The sequence below is a fragment of the Varroa jacobsoni genome, unplaced genomic scaffold, assembly GCF_002532875.2.
Source record: "Varroa jacobsoni isolate VJ856 unplaced genomic scaffold, vjacob_1.0 scaffold_922, whole genome shotgun sequence".
NCBI lineage: Eukaryota > Metazoa > Arthropoda > Arachnida > Mesostigmata > Varroidae > Varroa > Varroa jacobsoni.
Genome location: NW_019213824.1, coordinates 275,115 through 298,921, shown reverse-complemented (window position 1 = coordinate 298,921; position 23,807 = coordinate 275,115). Strand labels below are relative to the sequence as shown.

The window sequence follows — 23,807 nt, the reverse complement described above, 5'->3', positions numbered from 1 at the left end:
TCTTGAAGCCAATTACGGTCAGGTTATGCACAACGTAGAATTCACATTGAATCTAAACACGCGGTGCAATCAGTCATCTTTCGTTAAAATAATCGTACAACGGTCGTGTTGATAATAATTAAAAGAGCTAGATTCTGTTGACCTTTATGAGTGGTAATAGTTTATATTAACGGAGTGCCGCTTGTACTTTTTAAGCTCACTTACCATTCATTCTATAGCCGTCTTCGACGATATCAGAACCTGGTTTTCCGCCTTTTATGTGGGATAACCCAGCCGTGAAAGATTACTTCAGACAATTGGCTTCCAGCACGAAATAAAGTATGACTATGCCCAATTTCGAATTCGGACCACCCCATGATCCTAAGTTATACGTTCCCTTTGCGCTGTCATTGGAACGATACCAGGACCTTGCTGGCTCATTTAGCAAAGATGTCAAACATGTTTTTACCGCAAAGAACGTCTGCCTGTGTCAGGGTACATCGTATCTAGGCCAACATAACATAACGAAGTCTTGAATTATGTAAAGCGTCTTCCTGATATGTGTAATAATATAATACTGACATGAGATAATGACATACATGATATATTCGAAATTTTACAATTGACCGAGTTGGCTCTACCGATAAATTTCCTTCCTCTGGTGTACGTTTACCTTATACTTAGCTCCTAATTATTATGTGTGTCCAGTGGGTTCACTTTTTCCTAAAAATAGCCAATGATTTAGTCCTCTTTAAGAAGAAAGGTAGCAATTGCGAGCGACTGTACGGCACGTGAGTTGGCAGGGCAAGTTGCTAGTTGTTAACTTCAAGTCCTTATATAAGTGTTTGAATGCAGACGTTCTTTGAATGCAGTCTTAGCAGAAACTAAATCGACATGGCTTGACCTTATGATAATCGTTTGTTCTGTAGGCAAATGCTCTTTTATTATATATACGACTCACGGTGGACGCTTGTACATATCAGCGACGTGACGAGCCTCGCATTCCGCCGGAGCAACCTATTCCTGTTGGAAACGTGCTATCGCCTCTTAACTTTCCCGTAAAGGTTTTGGCATGTATCAAAATAAGTCGCAATCAGTTTCGCGGTCTGTTCTTACTGTAACCTACAGAAGCCTAGGCGATTTAGAGAACCTAGAAATTGTTCTCCATCTGCATGTACTGTTCATCAATGTATTAGCAGCATTAGTTGATTTATCGTACTGCTTAGTTCTTTTTTTTATTAGTATTTATTCTATATTATATTATATTATTATTATATTATATTGTTTATTATTATTATTATTATCATTTAATAGAAATTGACATATTCGCTTTCAGTTTTAGCGTTAGTTGTCGGTAGGCCAACACCATTATTATTTTATGTATGAACATGCGCAAGATATCTCAACATCAATTATGTATATGCATTTCGGGTCCACCTTAGAACAACAAATTGTTAGATAATGTTTTATGTCATATTAGGAACCAGACGACGCAAAAAAGTTGTTTGCATTATATTCGACAATTTTCTATAAAACGGAAAAAGTCTATCCTTAGTGGAGTCCGCTGTTCGCGTATAGTCCTGTCTCGTCTAAACTATACAATAATATCCTTCCCTAAGATTAGTCTAACTAACTGAAAAGAACGTAGTATATCATACTAGTAGAGTGTCCAAACTACTTTTCATTAAAAGATCAAAACAGATGCAAGCATGTTGTTTATATCTAGGTAATCCAATTGTTTCAGATTAGCTAGGCGAAGTCAAAAGAAATACTTTTCTTGTGTGGATAAATCAGCGTAAAGAAAAAATAAAGTACTGTTTGTTATGTTTGTTTATCAAGAGACTGAAAAAACTTAGTCATTCGAGCGGCAAATGCATCAGTGTCTTAAATCAGATTCTCTTTCCACCTCGGGTTTCCTACCAGTATCGTTAGGACACGATTCTAACCCCTCTTAAGTATGCACTTTTTAATGAAATTATCATACCCTACTACCATACCAGGAGAACCAATTTAACGTTCTGCCATGATATGGCATATCGCTGGCAATTTTTTTAAAAATCCCGCCCTGTTTATCTTACCCGAGTGAGGCTTTAGGAGAGGACCGTCCTTTGCCACAGAGTGCCCGTTCGCGGTACCTCAAGTAAACAAAAATGCATTGATTCACTGAGCCGTCATCGATTAACACATACGTTCTCTCGATGGCCTAAAACTAACCAGCGGGTAATCCAACCACATGAGAAAGATTTAATGCGACCAGTCCGTGCGCGATTTTTACGTGTTTGTAACGATTTTGTAAAGGATAAATAATTTTCCTTTAACTATAGTCGTACCCAAATCTATTGTAATGTGAGTATTCCGAATATATTCACATCTCAATTGGGGTACACAGAGACCGACTCACGAATCCAGGAGTGTACAACGTAGATGTACCCTCCGAGTTTGCCTCTATCATGGTTGTCACTTATTGACAACTAGTTTTTATCGAGTCTTTATCATGTGATTACTCGTCAGTATCCTCTTCTAGATAAATACTCCTTTGTAAACCGGTAGATGTACTGAGTGAATCTCTCCTATGATTCATGGGACACAGTGATGCAATTAGCACGGACAACTCTCTCTTACTCCATGAGCTTAGGTGAATCGCTCGCCCTATGATCAGCTGTGCGGCGACGTACAAACCAGCTTCAGTTGTATAATACTGATGCAGTCAGCTAGGCTTCGATAAGAAAGGTTGAAGTTATTCAAGTCCATGAACAATGTGAAAAAAGTTGAGTTGCTATAATCGAAGTTTAGGCCGCAAGTCAAGTTTGTGTGTCCTGTTATTAATTCTACGTTTGCTTGAGGTGGCCCCTTGGCCTGTATCACCGATGATGCGCCTATTAATTGGAACAGTTAACTGTGAGGATTACATTTTACTGAAGTGGAAGTTACCGTAATGGCAGTGGAAGCAGAATACAGGTGTATGAGAACCTTTGAAAATCAAATTCATTGGAAGTTACTGATGTAACCTAACCCATGTGATTCATTTGTTACAACCAACCAGGATACGAAGACGAGAAAGGTCTCGTGCCGGAACCGATCCGGACATTTTTTAGTTGCCTGAAACCATTGTGTCCATGCGACGGGACAATCGAAAGTTTCTTGAAAAACAAAGGTAATCAATGACAGAAAATGCCCATTACGCAAAACAGCGGCCAGCGGAGCTCTGTGTCAGATGAGGGTGATACGACATCACTAAACGATGAACATGAACAAAGTATGGTCATCAATGGAGATCGAATTCCGGGTGAGTTGAATGGTAGTCATCGTCACTTCTCGCTACTGTAGCTTCTGCTAGCTATTGCCCACATAAAAGAGGTAGAGGCGCATGAAACAGAACGTCAATCGAGCCGTAAACGTGCCGGAAAGGCTATAGGAAGATTTTCTGTAATTGTCATAGTTGATTTCAAATCTTCTGTATGACCCATTCAAACATGACTGCAAATTTCGTCTATATTATAGATTACTAGAGGTCAATAAATAACTTGTACAAATATGATGATGATAGAAGATATTAATGTATAATTACCGAGTAGCTTTTGATTGACTTTACGTGAGAACAGGCTATATTCTCTAAGCACTACACGATTAAGAGGTAAAACAATTTGATACCCATCGGCTTGAGTGAGCGAACATGCCCATATACGATGCAAAAACAACCCACAAAAAAGGCAGGCCAGCGAATAAATGACGAATCTTAAATATTGTTTAATTTATTTTATATTTCCGCTACGACTCGTTTATTAACTGATAATCATACTCAGTAGCATTATCACGGCGCAAAAGTAAAATTGCTACTTTTCATCAGCAGCTAAAAAGTGGCCAAAATACAATTCTGTAGTTTTCCATCGACTTAGAAGGGTGCCACAATATTGAAATGGTACAACAGCATCTGTGTCGAACTGACATCGTCTCAATGTGCAAACTAATAATGCGAACTATATAAAAGTAATTAATTTTTTTGTCCTATATTTAAGTGATTCTGTTGAAGTTGTGTGATTCTGATGAATGAAGTTAGTATTATTTTTTCAATTCTCAGAGAAATCATACTGAAGGCGTACAATTATTTTGGGCTTAAGATCAAGATCGGTTTCCAGCTGTCGGTAGTGCTTTCGAATACTGGAGGACAGAACAAACGCATAGGTGTGATTCTGTCTGATTGGGATCTGACTACCTCAAACTAAAATAGTGTGTGTGGTAGAGCTGCTTAAGTATATACTGTCATAAAGTTTTTAAGTAATTCCTCAAAAAAGTAAATTACTTACAGTCGTTTTCCTGACTATCATCTTTGGCAGAATATTTATTTTCAGATAATAGCTTCAGAGCAATTCAAGTGCGAAAGGCTATTCCTCTGATTCTGTGATATTAATTTGAGATTACCAAAATGTCCGTATGAGCTGAACATTATAAACGAGATACATGACATTTTGTCTTTTTGACATTTGAACTTGTTTTATGCTATACCCGGATCGCGGACAGTGGTAACATATCTATTCAGAGATGGTATGTTTACCTTCGATTATGGAATTGAGTTTGGAACTATTGCTAGTAAATTGCTATATAATAGAATCATTACATCGTAAGGAACATCTGGCACTCTGCGCATTTTCTTAAAAAGCTCAGTAGTATGCTTCAGCTGGGATTAAGTCACTGAGGTACTGTATAGCACAATTTGAATAGTTACCGTATATTAAACAGCTTTTGCCGGCAAAGCATGTCTATCTAAATATGGTAGTTGAAACTTAATCGTAACTGTTAATTATTCGAAATTTATGGTATGATTCAAGCGATGTGTACCTTTATTTAGGCGTTGAGGTGAAATCGAAATTTGGAAGGAAAAACACGAGCCTGCAGATGTGTTTTGAAATTCACAAAGCTGCTATTTTTTCAACTATGCCTGAAGGACAAAGTGTAAAAGACGGGCCTAAATTAAACAAGGAATACTCACAGCAGCTCAGGTAACTGCGGCACAAATTTTAAGCTCAGGTATTATGGAGAACTGTGAATCCAGGTATTATGGGACAAATGGAGGATTTGGCTTGCTAGCTTTCCTTATTTAGTACTCGTTCGAAATGCTACAGTGACTCAACGTTTCCAGAAACATTTGCATTCGTACGTCTTCTTTCTTGTTTGAGAAAACCGGGAAATTGAAGAACATTTTTGTGTCGTATTACATATTTACTATACTTTTTTTCGGCTATGCGCCTACAACTTTTATTGTCTTTATTATTGTCTCTTTTATTGAGTTCATTGTCTTTATTTTTATTCAAGTTGATAAGTTTGCTGGTAAGAGACTCATTACATTTTGACGCCTCAATATTTATTGTTAGTCATAACTCAGACACCGTTGTGCAAAGAATGAATCTTTCAAGACTTAGAATTAATGGTCAGTTTTATCTGATGTAGCCAATGATTATTCCCAAGATGGTAATTTTCGAACGCCAGCCAAGATAACATCTTATAGCCCAAGTGAGTCGGTCAAGTTCAATTAGTGACAACAACAATTAGCGTTGTTTCTATGTAGGTAACTAACAAGCAAAAAAGCTCAGATGTGGCCGATTGAGGTCGGTTTAAAACCGCTCCAAACGTTGGGTGTATACTCCTGGTACCATTCGTGTGTCCGTATACACTCTGGAAACTTCCGTTGAGATCTAGGGCTCTTATTATTGGTGTTTTGACGTATTTCACTGTGCCTATAGGATTAGACCTTATCCATAGGCGGAGAGGAGCAGACATGCTTTTGTTCGTTATCTGTATCTTTGTTGGTTTGTTTTTTTTTAACGAGAACATATACGTTTTGTTCTACGAGCTGACTGTGCGCCGAGCGGTTAAGGAGGACTGTTTCCGTCGGAAGGAGACGGTTTCCGTCGGTTCCGAGAAGCATTTCCGAGTTTCGACTAGGCGATAACCACGCGAAAGTTTTTCATGTTATGAACGTCCGCACAAAAGCCCGTTTATTTAATAGCTTAACATGGAGGTAACACCTTCAACGGATAGCACTTCATGAGATTGTGTATACATGGATCGTGCCAATGCACTAGATTAAAATCGAATTAAGAGTTGTTTTCTCAGAACTAGTTTATGCAGTACCCTTCGCGCAGAGCGTATGCGATTACTACCAAAGAAAACATCGAAGTACAAAATTCTATGTGCGGCATGCTCAACTAACACTCCATTAACGACGAAGTTCTGTGTAGTAACAGCCATGGACCTGCGTCTTTCCTGTGATGCGTAATTGTTCTATGAAATAGTGTATTTAGCTTGAGAAAGCGATGGATCCCGTGCCCCTAGCTGATCAATCCTTCGTAGCAGAGCCCGGGTCTCATACGTCATTCCGCATGTCAGCACGTACAAGTGAGAAATTAATACGATTGTATCAGTGCTAAGAGGCCCGAATTTTCATACGCAAATGATGACATTTAATAACTCTCTGTGAAATTGGCCGATTTCCAAACATCGTTTAACATATATATCGTATAAAGGTAGTGTGAACCGAATTGGGCCCTTTTTACCGTCGGTATTATGGCACAGTAGAAATCGTCGAAGTTGAAGTTTAATAATGTAATTCACATTGTTTATGTAGATGCTCTCTAGTACCTTCCCAAATATATTTTACTTATAAATAATTTAATTAAAAAATATTTAAGTAAATGTAATCAGTAAAGGGTTATCAGTAAATCTTGGATATCTGGTTTTACATTCTGCTAGAAATATGAATCTTTTGTCATGAAACCTATCGAAGTACACACCTACTGGAAAACCATTGTCCATTAATTCGTGGACACTGTTCCATGAGCTATTATTGACAAACGGCACAAATATCAATATCATATAGAGACATTAATGACTTTATGATATCTGTAGAAATGCCTATCGGACAATTGAATCGAATGACTCGTGCCGAGCTAGTTTCATAAAAATCCAAAGACAATTGTAAAATATGAAAATTAACTTTCAAATAAGCTACATAGTTAAATAACAAAATACTGTTAACATACCAATGCATGTTTTTTAGTTGTTGCTAGTTCACAAATTTAATAAATTTATTTTTTATTAGTACTTTTATTATTAATGGTCTGTAATAATCATGATAACAATAATCTATTATTTTTCACCTTGAGGAAAATTTTTGTGTGTCAATAAAATCTAAGTAAAAGGTCATACTGATTTTTATGGCACTTTTGTTGTAGCTGTTCAAGAATTTTTAAGTAGAGCAGTAGGACACAAAATTCAAATGGGTCTTTTAAAGACTTTACCTATAGCAAATCGTCTAGATGAGTTGTAAATGCTTATTGAAAATAAAATACGTATATAACTGTCTCATATAATAATCTTAACCCTACGGTTTTTTTTTCGCATTTATCGCTAACTAGAACATAGTTTGAGATATCTGATATGGGCACACATCGGAACTTAAATGTGCTATACATATATATATTCGTACTGCTTATACTGCTTGGATTTGTAGCCGGGTTCTGCAAATGCGCTAAATAAAGGGATACAGATTATCCAGCTTAGTTCATAAAGTCATTTGCTACGAGTTTATTAAAGCTTTGTCGGGTATCAGCAATCGAGGCCTCAAAGGGGTATAATTATAAACCATGCATAAAAACCTGCTAATATACTGACAGTTTTTTATGTCATCGTAAGATTTAGGTAAGCAGCGTTTCCATTACTACTCTGATGCCAAATAAGCGCACTTTATAATTATTACAATAATAGTAATAATTTTACTAAATTGCCGGAAAAATAGTTTCCCTTATATTACGATTTACTATTACCGATTTTTGTCTGCCATCTTGACAGTTTGCTAGGTTGACAATAATCGCCAACGATGCGATTAATAGTCAGCCAGTTTTTGATTTACCGCTATAACATTGTGCATTACAACAAAAAAAAAGTATCTACAGTGTCTGCTGTCCTCGATATCATAATCATAAAATGGGCGCATTTGGGCCAAGAGAGAATCATAGTGACAAGGTGTTTTCCTTTTTTTTGTTTAAGTGGCGTTCGTGCAAAGGCTTCGTCGGAGAAAAATGTTGGCGTGTGCAGCTATTCTCTTCACTGTTTTCGCTGAACGCGTAGCTTTTTACGCTCTTGCCGGTTGGTAGTATGGAAGTGGAATCTACATAAAACATAACATGCATGATCATACATACAATGGCATATCTACAAGGTAGGTAAGTGTGTTTTATGTAGACAAGTTCAATTGGACGATAATGATTTGCTGCTTTCTGACGCACTATCTTTTTCTCAGATTGGGAAGTACTGTGTTGATGACGGGTTTTTGTTAGTATAACATAAGACGTGACATCTGTGATTTCTGCTGTCTGGTGTGACGGTCTATAGGCAATCTCTACTTGTTTCTGAATCATCATCCGCTAGCATGGACATCTCAAGACGCTATGATGGCCCTTCTCGTATTTACGGGAACCACTTTTGTCGGCGCGTTCTGTACCGGTTATCTAGGCGATGCCTGTGGCCGCTTCAAGATTATATTAGTGAGTTTACAAACGTACATGTTTGGCTTGATTTCCACACAGATATTTTCAACATATCATAGAAATTTACAGTTAATCAACAAAAGGTAACCCTGCCAATAAATTGCCATTAGAAATCCACTGGATTTTTAAAGAGAAAAGCACATGTACGCCAGAAGAATATGTGGTTATATTGGCTCCTTATATAACATTTTTTAACTCTAATAAACTGTACATCGATAAGACGGGTAAGTTCAAGAAGCATATTTGTACGTTCACACGAATTCTTCTCGATGTCAATTCCTGAAGGTCTCACTGCTCGTCTACATTCTTGGACTTGTCGCGTTCGTGACAATAGCTCAGTACCAGAACTCAGATGGGGGCGACTTTATCGGCCTCTGCCGAATCACCGACAACAACCAAAGCACTGTAACTCGTAAACACTTATTTAACTTGTCTGATCAAGATGATGTGTGGCTTGCACCATTATCTGAAAATGAGTATGTAGAGAATACAGCTTATACGTTTCATGCAGCTGACACACCTGCTGTTAACGCTCAAGTTGAACACCATGGCGCGCAAATGCAGTGTGGTACTACCATTTATGCTCTACTTGTCATCATTGGGCTTGCTTCGAGCGGAATTAAAGCAAATATTGTCCCCTTTGGTGCCGAACAGGTGAGTTTGTTATTTGGGCCATCCACCAACAAAGGAATATACTGATTTTAGCAACGATTTCAAAAAGTCTTCCGAAAGATATTTAGGGTCCACAATTATCATTCATTAGAATGTTGATAAACAGTAGATACCATCTCTCGACGTAAAAGTAGAAATATCGGACATAAAACGCGAAAGCGAAATAGTCGATATTATGCATCAATATTTTTAATTAGTTACATAAAGTGAAGTAAGATTTTATATTGTCAACAGAGGTCACATAAAGATGCAGTTCTCTCTCCTAATCAAAACAAAACGTATCGTTAGCGTACTGCCTGCTGCAAATTGCCTCCTTATGTATTAATCTAATAATAATTAAATTAATTGTGCTTGTATGGTGCTGGTTTATAATATAGAGAAATCTAGGAAATATAGGTATCCAGCAGAAAATACTGTCCTTCATGCTGCCTGGGTCTATTTTTATATTTGATAGTTGATAGTATAGACTGTAAAAGCTGAAAACTCCTAACATCAAAAGACCCACACCAGGTCAAAACCATTACACGATCGTAGTGACAAAATGGAGACCATTTTGGAGCATATTACGTGTAGAAAGTGTAACAACGTTCATGCTAGCTACACGTGACTACACGGTGAGCTAATACTCAAAACTCAACTAATTTGAAAAGGTCAATCTTGGACCTCAAGGTTATCAAGCCGGCACTGTACCCACTTCACCGTTGTCATGGCGCTTTTTTTTTTAATGCACCGAGGCCTCCATTTATATCGTGCCTAATCTGTATAATTTCAATAGGTTAAACAAGAAAGCCGTACCGCAGTCAGAAGCTATTTTACGATCTACTACTGGGTGGTGAACTTGGCGGCTTTTCTCTCCATTCTTGTGCTCGCTTATATCCAACAAAGTACAGCAGGTGGATTTGGACTGGGCTACGTAATCCCCACAGTGGTGTTGGTCATATCAGTAATCCTTTTCTGGGTCGCGCACTCGCTCTACGTTAGAGAGAACCCGGAACACCCTGTTCTCTACAGTATTATTCAAGTAAGTTGCGTGGGGACTCTGATGTTAACGGATCCATTGAAGCGGTTGGTTGATTCAAGTGATAAGGGATAAGGGATAAGGGATTCAAGATAAGGGATCGCTTGATTCTTGAAACCAGCTCTTGTAAATGTAAATCGAATTTGTTGCATGTTTGAAAGTGATTTTTACTCCTGTATGATTCTAATCTTGCGTTTATATTTCCGGCTGTGACAAGGGTGTGTTTGCTTTATTTGTCTATAATATATTTAGAGTGATCTATGTTTACTGATATTTGTGCATGTAAAAACTCTACGAGGCGAGGCATGTGAAAGTAGCAATAGGTACCCGATATGAGCTTAGACAAAATTAAGTAATCAGTTATGCTTTTTTTTAGATAGACATGCTTATGGTTTATGCGCAAATCAGTATTTCTAAAAACAAATGTTTTTTCCTTTTTCACTGATTCTATTGCCGAAATAAGGATGGCATTCCTTAAGCGCTCTTTCAGCAGGTTAACTTTGCAGTTGGTATTGTTTGATGGAAAAATCAACAATATTTTGACAACCAAATCCTAATCAACCTTACGCTGTTTTTTCCCCTGCGATACTAATGCTGTTGTATATTAATCGCCATCGGTTTGCGCGCTGGCTATGCAGGTGATGATTGAAGCTTGGCAACAGAATCGCGTAATGGGGGGTCGCCGCGGCTTGGCGGGACGTCAGTGGTTAGACGCAGCGAAGATTGAGTTCGGAGGCCGATTTGATAACGAACTTGTCGAAGATGTAAAACAGCTCAAATTCGTGGTGGGAGTTTTTGCGCTTCTTATACCGTATTGGGTACTCTATTTTCAAATGCAGACCAGCTTCCAGGTACGAACGAGCATACAAGGAACGTAAAGGCTGTAATATTTTTTAAAAATTAACAGATTTATCGCGGTTTCAAGTAATTCAGTATTGTTCGATTAGCATATATATGCATACTTTATTATTATTATTACTATTACCATTATTTTTATGCATTATTTAGCTACATAACATTTACTGGTTACCTAATTTTTATACCTATACAAAGTCCACATTGTAAGTGTTAAGCTGATTGCGGCTTTTTAGGAACAAGGATTGCATATGCGTCTTCTTCCAACATCGATGCTACAACCCATTAACAGTAAACAGGAGTTTACGGTAAGAATTGTGTTACGTAAAGCTAAAACGTGGATTCAGCTCGATGTTGCTGCCGAGCTGGCTCACATCATAACATCATTTTCACTAATACTCTTTTTAGCTGCATATCGAAACGACTATTTACTTAGACTTTAGGCACAATTTTAAGCGGAATATTCGCGGAGCGGAGAACTACACGCGGCGGAATTTCGATTCCTTTTTTTCAGATTCCGACGGCTTGGCTTACGCTGTTCAATGTCATTTTTGTGATTCTATCGGTGCCAATCTTTGAGCGGTGTGTGTACCCGCAGCTGGAGAGACGCCAAAGAAGTCCTTCGACAAGTTTACGGATCCTCGTTGGTTTGATTTGTGCTGCGGCAGCGATGCTGTGTGCAGGTGGGGTTGAGGTGCATCGTTTACAATTAGTCCGCAACAATGAGACAATCATTCAGGTATATGAAGGCATTCGGATTGACATCGCTAAGTTTATTGGGTTTATATTATACAGTTGAATTGACAGAATTCTCCTCAACATTCTATTCGTTTAACTCACAACGGGTAACACGTGTCCAACGATCATTCGCATTACACACATGCATTTCCTGCATTTAAAGTACTTACTTTTTAAATTGCGTTTAACGACTGCGTTAATATTAATGTTTATTATTTGTAATTTATACTTAGGTGATCGACGGTACAGAATATGTGGCAGCTGACATGTGGGTGTTCTGGCAAATACCGGCCTACTCTTTTGTTGGCCTTTCCGAAATTCTGGCGTCGATATCCGCCGTAGAACTCGCCTACAGTCACGCGCCAGTTTCAATGCAGGGTGTAGTAATGGGACTATTCTACCTTTCGACGGGTAAGCTATTATTTCTTTCTTGTGACATTCTTATACTACAATCGAAAGGTTGGTCCTAACTAAATTATTAGTACTTTTAGATGCCAAAGAATGCAACAGAGGTTGTCGATTTAATTTGTTACACAAAAATCTTCTTCAGGTCTCGGATGCTTTTTCGGTTCGTTCCTGCTGTCAATTGTGTCGCCATATTGGCTGGCAGGAAATAGTCCGAATTCATCTCGGCTGGATAACTACCTTGGGCTATTAGCTGCCATTGAAGGCGGATCAGCAATCGTTTTTTATTTCTGCGTCGTTCGGGGTAGTGGTAGCCGACCCCTTCGAAGTACCTACGCATAGATACAATAACAGTATTGGCACATACAAATGAAAGACACTGTCAACGTTTCCAATACCCACAACGCCCAGACACTCCTTGAGGCGCCAGGGCGACGTGCTGATTCTTGTGTCGATAGTCCCGCTTGACTTTAAGGTCTGCCATCAGTCATGTAATGTCCCTCCTCTTGAGATCTGACTTTGCATCGTGATATACAACATTTTTAACTAGTAGGTCATCGTGAAAGTTACGACACAAGGGTTTTTCTCCTCGCCATCATTATTACTTTTTACCACTTTACGAAAGGGGAGAACTGCGTGCCAGAGAGACAAATCGAATATTTGTGTCGCTAGTATGTAGTTCCAATGTCCGCTGAACTGCCGAGTCGGCGAGGTTGTGTGTACTGCTAGTCGCTTACCAGGGCATCCACTTTCGTGTGCATGAACATAAACCGTAACTACCTATAATTGGGCACAGATAGTCCAGAAAACTGAACCCTAATGCCAGGCAGCGGAACTCATAGGATTCGTAGCAGGAGCGAAGTTTATCTGCTGCGAAGCTTTGAGAGCTGGTAGTCTTGTTTTAATATATTAGAAATCGATCATAGACAAATTTTGTGATGCTATGAAATGAACCTAATACGTCAATCATTAAAAAATTAACATTTATGATGAAGATATTCAGTTAGCTAGCTAAGCAGTCTAGAAACTAAGGTGGTCGCGTTGGCGCTTACGTACAGTTTGAACTATCGCAATTCAGGTGGTGAGGCAGAATCTGTAGCACAAGAACTAAGCCGGGAAAAAATTTCTCTGTTTGCCATTGTTGTTAGCCAAATAGATTTTTCGTTGTTTTCAAGCATTCCTCTGTTAAGTTTCCGGCTAGAGCTGACGATCATTTAGGATGTAACGTCGAGTTCGAGGGACGTCTGTGCAAAGTGCATTTGATAAGCCGAAAGCCGTTGGCGTGCACCCCGTATATGCTTTAATACTACAAGGATATTTTAGCCATTCCACCTGTGAATGGCGGGCGAAGTTCTTGTATCTCTTGTACAAAAGCTAGTGAGTAACCGATATTGGTACTAGTGAGAACGTGACATCTGTAACACCTATATGAAAATACACGAGTGCGTGAATGTATGCGTAAATGCATGTGAAAGTGCGTGTCCATATATTAGCTCTATGAATCTATGATGGTTCAAGAATTATTTTGTAAAAAAAACCTGAACTAATTTGCAGAAAACAGTAGCACGCAGCTACTACAGTGTGGCTAATAATTTATGCTCTTGTATGTAACTAAATGGTCATGATGATAATAGTAATGCTAATCCACTTGTGAGGATTCTTGGAGAACTCGGACTTATTGTTCCTATTCAGCTGAAGGTTAATGTATGCCAATCATTCTAGCTGAAGCTTGATGTAAGCTTCGCGCCGTGCCTTATCAACCTAAGGAAATGTACTGAACGATACACTCTCTTTACGAGGGAACATTTTGTGGCCAATCTTGAAACAAACTGGAATTTTTTTATAAAATGTGTGGTACTCTGAGGGTCTAGTTACGGTTCGCCACTAATATCTGTGTTGAAAAGCTTGTTTTTAAATTTGTCGATGTCTTCTATTTGATCTTACTGAGCCATTATTTACAGTAGACAATGTTCAAAGTGAATGTTAGACATCAGAAACTAAGAATTTCCTTTTATTTACCATCAATATGATTCTTTTTTTGCTTTGAATGCGATAGTATTCTAATATTATGTAACCTGTCGTTCCCGTCGAAAACAGCTTGATTCGGTGTACTCTTTTTCTAACGTTTCCAAAATTCTAAAGATGATCCCGTTTACATCGCATCACTAATAAACTATGTTCCTTTTTAGTCTGTAGAGGCCTTAATATGAACATTTCTACTTTTTAGAGTTGTCAGTTTGTCTCCTCAAATACAATTTGCAATCATATAAGCTTCTAGCTTATCACTTTATAATAATTTAAAAAATATCGGTAAATTATATATATTAAAAATTATCGGTAATAATAAAAAAATCGGCCTGATTTAGTAAAAAAAGTTGCCCAAATACTGTTTTTGTACGAGCATATTTTGTAGAAACGGGGCTAGATATACAAGTAGAAATACAGAAAGAAGAACTAGAAGGATTAACCGCAATTTTTGGTTAGTCTTAGTGAATTAGTAAAGCCCATATGAAAACTCTATTCACACTAAAAGGAGCAGACAAAACAGTGGCAGTGGGTAGGTTTTTCCGATCAGCTTTAATCAAGAGAAACAAGAAGGTAGTGGGTGCTTCACCAGTGTTTGGTTTTTAGTGCTGAAATATGGTTTTGTGCTCTTTCAGATTTTCAAGTTTCCTCTTTACGCATTGCCGCTTACTAAAAATATTTTCACTAGTTACACATTACAAAAGAACATAACATAACAGAGAATTTTAATACTACCGTCAAGGTTGACTCCCTTGATTTTATTGATGAAGCTACCTGCTACTTGCTAATTAAGGCATAGGGAAAATTTCGCTTGTAATATCGTCTGTGCTAGTGATCAGTTATGACGTGAAATTGGCGTACTTACTAGACTTCTCTATATGATGTTCATCTAAACGTCTTTGCTGAGTAATTCCATATGTATATTTGCCACATATTTCAGATTTTATATTTTACGTTTGCCACGACTTGTTGCACCATTCATGATAAGACATTTAGTAATTACAAAGCTCTATTGAAATTGATTAACAAGCAATATTGTTAGAGAAAAATGAGCTCCTCAAACTTGTGAGAAAGATTCAAATAAATATACACTATGTATATATTTATAATTTGTCTTCTCTTGCATGCTCGTTCTCTCTTTGTCGACTGTATATAGTTAGAGCATTTTTTTTCTTAATCTATTGCAATTTCCATTTTCACACAAAGTGAATTTAAGAAAATTATTAGAATAGTGAGAAGGTAGAATTGTTTAGGTTATAAATATCGTAGAGCCAAGTGCTGTATGTGTCTCATTCGGGCTACATGTGTTATCGATGGTAAAGAACCAATTTTTAACTTCTAACTTTGGGCCATTACACAATTTTTATTGATTTAGATCTACTTTCTTTCATATATCTACTTATTTTTTTCATTGGGGTAAATGTTTGTGGGTGGAAACGGATTCGTTTGTCACGGGGCTGTTGATCGATGTGTTATGTAGTTTAGTTACTAAAAGCCCTTGGGCGCTTAACACATGTTATACCAACTGCCACTAAACATACTTTCTGAAATTTCGTCGACTATTAAAATAAACCATAAACATGTTCAAAAGAATTTACTTCCAACACACGTAGTCCGATTAACTGAATCACTAATAACGTTTGTCGGATGCTAGGGCCTACAGCCCGACAGTTGTGAGTCTGGTACTGCCATTGAACATTGCTTCAGACGACTGGTTCTCCGTATGAAACTACAGCGCTTCTCTATAACAATTAATGGGTTACTGAACTAGAAATATGTATTAGCTATTAGATAATGTATTCTACTACTATAGGTACCATCAATAAGATGAGTAGCATGGTCCGGACTGTAATAATATTCTGTTCATGTCTGATATATGTAAAAGCTAACCGATCCAGTATAATCCCAGCGGAGTCCCTTGACACGGGTAATTCATCCAAAATGCAATGGGCTGGACACGCTAAAACGGTGAGTCCAGAGGTACAGAGCCGTTTGGTCGTTCGTAGAAATTGCTCACCACAGATACCATCAAGTAACTCACTAGTCGTATTCAACTCTGAGAGAGGAAGTTGTTGAGACAAGACAACGTCTGTTAGTTTACGGAGTTAAGAGATGTGCCAACGGGTCTCCGTTAGAGTTTTTTTTTTGTTATTTGGTTTATGTTATCTAGGCTTGAATGGTCAAGTAAGTGTTTCTTTTTCATCGACAATGTTTCTTTGAAACCTCGCTAAATTCCTGCGGAATCGTTTTTCTATAGAATACATTGCTTACCTTGTGAATGCGGTACCACTTTCAAATGTGTAAATGATGAAAATGATAGAGACACCGTTTGTGGAAGCGTCTTTCAACTAACAGTTACAACTTTGGATTCGTCCTGCAATAAACTACACTTGGCATTGGTGGTTCAAAACACCACATTCCATGCATTCACTTAGTATCATATCTGGCTAATTACCCTTTGTATATATAAAGATGCAGGACGTACAAACGTCTGACTTGTCCACGTGGGCGACCTCCAGCGGTTGTTTGCAGCCTGGTTTGTACGCGGTTCACAAGCATAGAACGAACCGACGCCTTACCCAAGTTCCTGTTACCAAAATCATCACTGGTACGTCGTATCATTTTTTGAGACTTATGATCCCACCTTTGAGCAATGTAACTCCGCATGGCCTTGGCACCTGCCTCTCAATGAATTATGTATAATTCACGACTATTCTACTCTACAGTTTAATTAACTGATCCTTTGATAAGCAGCGTAGAAATATGAGGGTGATGATGCTGCAATTGAAGTCGGCCAATTATTATAGTCGTGAAATATAAAGCTAAACAAAGGATCCTGATCTCCAACACAAGACTTACGGTCTCAAATACAAGATTGTTTTTATTAGTAGCATAGAACTCGAAATCGGATGATCTTAACGTGCGTCGAAGCACGAGGGCACTCAGGGTGGTTCTCAAGCATCGTTAATTTCTTTGTCTAATACAGACTATTATGCGTTGAGTTTGTTCGTAAATTTGCGCATTTGGAAAATTATTGCACATCATGATTTAATTGCTAGAGTGATCTCTTAATAAGATTTCTCTATTTGCCCTGTTCTTAATCGACCCTGCAAAGCAAAGCATTTTGAAACTAGTGTCAGTTATCACAAAAGTCGTCTTGGACCTTAAGCATCTCTAGGGTCAAAAACTAGTTGAACGTAACCCAGTAGAGTGTGAAAGATGTTTCATTTCTGAAAATGCCAATCGGAAACAATACCCCGAGGTGAGGTCCTATGATTAAGAAATATGTCTGTCTCAAATAGCTCCGTCTTAGTATTGCTGATACATTATGCGAATGTGCGTATTTAACCCTCACAGGTATGAAGGGTCTATCGCCTTACCATTGTCTCGCCAGCTGCATTAAAGCCGGAGACGACTGTGCCGCTTTTAATCTGGACCGTTCGGCCGGAGTTTGTGAATTGCTATCTGCACACGTTTGCAATCATTCTGGATTGGAACTCGATCGCAGTGACACCTTCACGTATTACGACGTTTATCCTGAATCATTTATTGAGGTATTACGTTTAAGGTTGTTACATCTTTTGTGTTTTGTACCAAATAATCTACCTCCAATATTGTTTTGACAATGTATATCACTTTGACCGGTTTTGTGCTATAACTGTGAAAGTGTCATGAAGTGCTGACACGTTGATAGTCAGAATCTTTCTCATCAACCTTTTTTTAATAATGTTATTATATAGACCATGCGCAATAAATGCCTGTGAATAATTTTACGAAATTAATTGAAACATTGTAATTTTAAGAAAATTCGATGCCAAATATATATGTTTTGTTTATTTTCATATTTTACTTTTAAGAAAAGCGGGTTAATGTACAACACTCCATACTGTGAACTCAAGGGATACTGCAACCCTGAATGCGAACCATGTAAGTGCCTTCACGCGCACCTATCTCTCTGTATGAAAGCCCAGTACACTGCGAGGTCGAGCTAAAGGCTGTGTTCTCCATTAACCCGACGGAGCGCAAGTTTCATCCAGGTTTGAATGACCTAAAGATCTAAGAGATCAGCTGGTCTGAGCGAATTTCTCTGAGATCTGGATAAAAGTCGTTTCCGGTGTCACTTTGACCACAAGTAACGAGACAAAAGGAACGAAGTAAACGTCGCGTAAATTGCTTTCTATCATAGCGGACACGCTTCAAGCCAATATAGTGCCTCAGCGCACACTCAGTAACACATGGATGTGTCCCGTGCAGTCTCATCCCTATATATGCGCACCTCAGCTGTGTAAGAAATGCTTGTGTTTTTCTCGTATTATAGGGGTCTACATGCCTCACCTGGATGGATACTGTAATGAAAGTTACGAATGCAAGATGCGTATTGGACCTCGAGGTGTTTGTCGTGTTCCACCCAACCTTTGTAAATGCGATCGGGACTACTATATTGCCGAAGATCCCAAACTCGAAATCAAAATTTGCCTTAAACGTACGCGGTTTCATTTAATCTTCTTATTCATGTACTTCATTACATCTAGTGTTATGATTTTGGTGTTGTTAGGAGTCCAAATGTATAGTTTTTTTTGAAAAATTTTGAAAAAATAACATTTGAAATGTTACTGCCTACGATGTGTCAACTAATTCCTACAAAGAACATACATACCGCCTGTTCTTAGCTAATCTTTATTTAATCACAGTTGGTGCAGACGGTTACGAGGTGTTCCCCAACATAAAGTCTGACTCGAAAAAAGGCCTGCATTTCAAACTTGTCATGGTCGACCTCGACTTCGAGCGGGCAGCAAACTATTGTGTTGAGGTGAGCACTTCACTGTAACGCATTTCAACTCGTTCTGGTAGGTCATAGGACCCTGCCGGTCGACTAACGTTGATTGCGTAACTTAATGTTGCGTTTACATATATATATATATAGTCAGCAGCTTTACACTGGTCCTAAATACCTGTAGCTTCAATTGACCAAAAGGCCCAAAGGAAAATTGTACCCCGGCATGTGAACTTGCATCTACCATCCTAAGCCCTGTCAGGTTTTAACAAATATACAACGTTTCACAATTTTTGTCGTAGAAAAAAGATAAAAACACTTCTGCACTTCTACAGGTGGAGGGAGGGCACCTGGCATATGCAGAAGATGGAGAGACAAACCGTTTTCTGCGAGAGTATATGCGAAAACAGAAGGTCAGGTCGGCCTACCTTGGGCTTACCGATCAGCAACAGGTCAGTTGAACTCAATCTTTCTTCTGAACGTGGCACAAGCATACTTATCCTCTTCAACCGACCTGTTCTACTGTACAACTGTTGTATTAATTTTCAAATTCTTACATGTGATATTCTGAGTATCAGACCAGATTCATGTACTTAGTTTTGAACCGATTCACAATACTAACCAAGCGTGGTTATTTCCTTTTTTTGTAGGAGGGTGTGTGGATTTGGATTCATAATGGGAAAAAGCTCAAAACAACACAGTTTTGGAAAAGTGGCGCTCCAGACAACTTTAACGATATGGAGCACTGTGCAATGATCACAAATGAAATTGATTTCGGTTGGGACGATGTGCCCTGCGATAAGGTCGGCAAATTTATTTGCCAAAGGCCTGAAACGAATTAGTTCGAACACTGGTTGTAAGATACTAGAACAGTTCTCTTCGCAGATTTTCATTAGCCCACAAAAAACAGAACTGGTAACCTATAATGGATGCGATTATAATTGTCTGAGTTGAGTTTGCAAGACATTGAAAGTGCTACATATTGTGATATGACAAAAGAAAAGGCAAAACTTTAGTAAGTTACGTTTTAGATCGTGAACGATCCAGAGTCAATACTGCAAACCTGTTTTTTGTATTAGTAGTGTTTTTTTTCACTGTACGATGCGCTAATATGCGTGCCCAAATGTCAGCTGATGTCATCATTAGGCCTCAAAACGGATCGATTTACGTAGACTAACCACGGTTACAATTAGCCAAGCAATTATTTGCAGTCGGAGTACGATCTGTAGCATCCAGCTAAGAAGTTTGAAGTTAAATAAATGCACATGCTGTACAGTATCCATCTCAGCAACTTCTACTTGAAACTTAAGTTCTGCGTTCACAATTTACTTTGTCTTTTGTTACGTATGTTACTTTAGAATATTGGCGGCAATGAACCTGTTCAGTCAGCGTTATTGTTGGACCTAAACTATATCTATAGTTTAGGTCCAACAATAACAATAAGGTCTAGCAAAACTATCTAGTTTTACTCCTTTAGACGTCCATATTAAATATATGTTACTAATAAAACAAGAATTGTATAAAGCAAATTTGCAAGAAGAATTACATTTATACTGCTGATGTACATAAAGACACAGTCTCCCAGGGCCGTTTTGCTCGTAGTTCATGATATATATACATTCAGAATCTAAGTGCATCCGAGCCCCATTTACACTATTTATTATTACACATCGCACTACCTGGACATTCAGGAACAATTGGTTGAACAGTTAGTTTATTGATTATCAGAAGTTTACGAGGTCGACGCGTTCCTTTTACCAGCGTGCTCAATTTTCAACAGGATATTTTGAGACTTAGCCAAAGGGGCGAGGTAGCACGTAGGTAACGTCTTTAAATGATGAGCAGAAAAACCTCGGTTTGAAATTTTCTAAAAATAACCTGCAACCAGCGAACAAGTTGCGGCCGTGTGCTTAAAAAGCTGCATGCAGCTAAACTTACGAGCTGCGTCTTGAAGGCTGAAAGGATCGAGATTAGCAAAAAAAAATCTGACTCGAACTAGTACACGTATTAGTCAGCAGTTTTTCTTTGCGATTTTAAGTAATGATTGAATGGACCTTTGAGGTAGCTATTGGTTAGACTTTTGAATTTTTACGTAAACATCTGTTATTTATTTTGTGATGAGTAAAAAAATGAGCGGTAATATCCAGGTTTTTCCTTTCGATTCTTGCAGTATATTCCGATTTTCAATCGGGGCTAGTTTCTTTAAATAGGAAAGAGTCAACTCCGCGAGAGCGATCTGTTTATTCAAACATCCTAGTCGCGTTGTTTAACGCGTATCGAACAGTATTCACCTTCATAACGATACGAATTTTTATTTTGTACAGAATAAGGCCCACAAACGATATTTACAAATTTGTGTAAAGCGATAAAAACGCAATCTTGGTTGGCTAATTCGTTCTGGAGTCGCCTCCAACGTTTCGATTAGACAACAAACCAAATTCGAAGTTTGATATAATTTAAACATAATAGCATGATCGGACATCCTGAACTTATAAATCCATTTGGCCGGTATTATACATTGATTGAACTCAGCGTCAATGGTTCCTTTAAAGCTAATCGAAACTATTTAAAGCAAAATATATATACGACTACATGCCCTATGACAATACTGTGATTCGTTCCGACAGCTGTTCCACTTATTAATCGAACTAACGTATAAAATTCCTTAGGGTAAAAGACCTGAGAAGATACTGTGATCGTTACTGGAAAACAGCTGAGCCCATACAAAGCTAAATCATTTTAGTTAAATCAAAACCTTTGCATAGTGTGCGCAACCAGCACTACGGCTGCGTATAGAGAGTCAGAATCAGTCTGCCAATGTAGCGACGAAGTATTAAGATAGGGATCTTGAGCTTAGCAGTGTTTCTAAATGAGCACAAACATATAGCAGAACTAACCCTGGGCCGATGCCTAGATGTCTCTAAATCAGACAATGATAGTACTACGTTTAAAAGGGCGAAAAAGAAATCAGCGGATCACTACATGTGCGTACGACCTGCAATGTGACTCCGGATATCAATCCATAGGGATTATGATGTGCCCGTATAGACTTATTCCATGGCGTTGTCTCCAAAGGCTACCAGTCCTTCCCTATCCGTTATACTCAGTTACTGAAAAAGTATTGATGGTCTTGTTAGCGAGATAACTTGCGGTCATATATCTCATCTGAGTCGTTGATGTTATTTAAAAGCTGAAATTTGGTGGTCTTTCCTTATGGCGAAGCTTTACAAAAATGTGCCGAAATCGAGCCATTATCGAAGATGTTGATCATGGATAATAAAAAATAGGTCAACAATAATATGCAAAAAAGATTGCCCCACAGCTGTGGCAAAGCCCGGGCCTGGCGCCAAAGAAGGTGATGCTATGTGTCTGATGGGATTGGAAAGGAAACGTAAGCTACTACTGCTTGGCAAAAGGATAGATTCGGACCTCCACTATTAACAACAAACAAAATGGCAACGTATCATTGAAAAATTGACTGGAACTGGTAGGCAGAAAAGGCAACGTCTCTCGTCATGGGAATGCAAGACCACAGCCACACACACACACCTTTAGCTACCCGGAAAAAACCCGGGATGGGTAATTTTATACATCCACCGCATAGCCTATATGTTGCATCATCAGATAATCACCTGTTTCAATCTCTGCAGAACGGTGCTAACTTGGTTTCAATATAGGGATATAAAAACCACTCGTCACATTTTTTTTTGCCTCGAAACCACAAGTTCTACAATGATAGGACTACGTTGTTTTTAAAAAATGGCGTATATTTAGTAAGTGTGTTGGTTAAATATAGAAAAACAAAGATGTCTGCTTCAATTTTGGCTTAAAAAGCGTCAATACTTTTCCACCACCACCACTATATATGTTCCAAGAAGTTATTTAGGATAGGCTATGTGACGAGCCGAAATATCGACCAGTTACGGCTGCGTGAGCTGTGGGTTGCATGTGAAATTTTGCTCCAATAGAGCGTAATGCTAACTCGGTCTTGTTCTTTCATTCTAGCAATTCGCTCAACAACCATTGAGAATCTTTGAAAAACCTATAGACAAGCTTCGCAAAACAAATACGAAATTGGATTTTAGGGAAAACGATGAATTTTTCATATTTTCATTAGTGCTTTAGTGGCTGGCATCGTCAACCGCATGCGCAGATAGAATCTGATTTGTTTACGTTTATTTTGGCAATTTCGAATTGAAGTTCAGTTACCTTTTCAAGTAGCGACATCTATCCAGAGCGCCAGCGGATTGAGACTAATTATAATCAAATTCAGTATTCTAGTCAGGCAAGATGGATTGACTATGAACGTACGATTTCGTAGTTTTATCTAAGCTAGTTTTTGTCACGCTAGTCACTTCAACGCTACCCTGACTCCTAGTGATTTTACGCAACTATTAGATCTTGAACGGGTCGTTCCGACGAAGTAATTTGCCTAAGCTACGTCTCATTTAAATACGTTTATGTACTGTAAACGGGCCGATGGACTCCTGCTATACGGGTCTATTTTATAGTGTCCGGGTTGCATGTGCCAATATCGAAATCTTTGGTTTTTAGTACCATTGCATCTGGGCGCAGGAAGTCGCATTTCGTATTGAATCTGCATTGGGTTGCTGTTCAGTAGAAAACGTGGCAGATATTATCCTCATGTTTTATTATTATGATATTATAAACATTGCGATACTTTTTGTGCTCAAGGCATACAAAGTAGTTTACTCGACTTAGGCTTTTAGCAGACGAATTACCGAACAACTTTTTGGAACTTTGTATTCGGTAAAACTTTTAACAATGAATCACAGTT

General features: G+C 38.4%; 1 protein-coding gene across 5 annotated transcripts; it reads left to right on the top strand.

The window, feature by feature from the left end:
- Positions 1 to 2,157: 2,157 nt before the first annotated feature.
- On the top strand, positions 2,158 to 20,333 carry LOC111264993 (solute carrier family 15 member 4). Of its 5 annotated transcripts, none has more exons than XM_022841293.2 (15): positions 2,158 to 3,265; positions 8,023 to 8,121; positions 8,368 to 8,519; positions 8,808 to 9,176; positions 9,970 to 10,215; positions 10,851 to 10,997; positions 11,304 to 11,375; positions 11,582 to 11,806; positions 12,039 to 12,216; positions 17,593 to 17,789; positions 18,093 to 18,162; positions 18,554 to 18,718; positions 18,927 to 19,045; positions 19,345 to 19,461; positions 19,660 to 20,333. In XM_022841293.2, the coding sequence occupies exons 1-15, from the start codon at positions 3,151 to 3,153 to the stop codon at positions 19,849 to 19,851; spliced, it is 2,463 nt and encodes an 820-aa protein (XP_022697028.1). In that variant the 5' UTR covers positions 2,158 to 3,150; the 3' UTR covers positions 19,852 to 20,333. The 5 variants fall into 5 exon arrangements, 4 of the variants coding, with proteins under 4 accessions (XP_022697028.1, XP_086826402.1, XP_022697030.1 ...); XM_086970276.1 differs by having other exon boundaries at positions 10,851 to 11,063; XM_022841295.2 differs by lacking the exon at positions 2,158 to 3,265 and having other exon boundaries at positions 8,105 to 8,194; positions 10,851 to 11,063.
- The last annotated feature ends 3,474 nt before the right edge of the window (positions 20,334 to 23,807 follow it).

Excerpts from the sequence above, each read along its gene's own strand:
- LOC111264993 (XM_086970276.1), top strand. The coding sequence starts at position 3,151 with ATGCCCATTACGCAAAACAGCGGCCAGCGGAGCTCTGTGTCAGATGAG. Across the intron at positions 8,520-8,807 it reads GCCGCTTCAAGATTATATTA|GTCTCACTGCTCGTCTACAT; the intron begins GTGAGTTTACAA and ends CAATTCCTGAAG. Across the intron at positions 18,719-18,926 it reads AATCAAAATTTGCCTTAAAC|TTGGTGCAGACGGTTACGAG; the intron begins GTACGCGGTTTC and ends ATTTAATCACAG.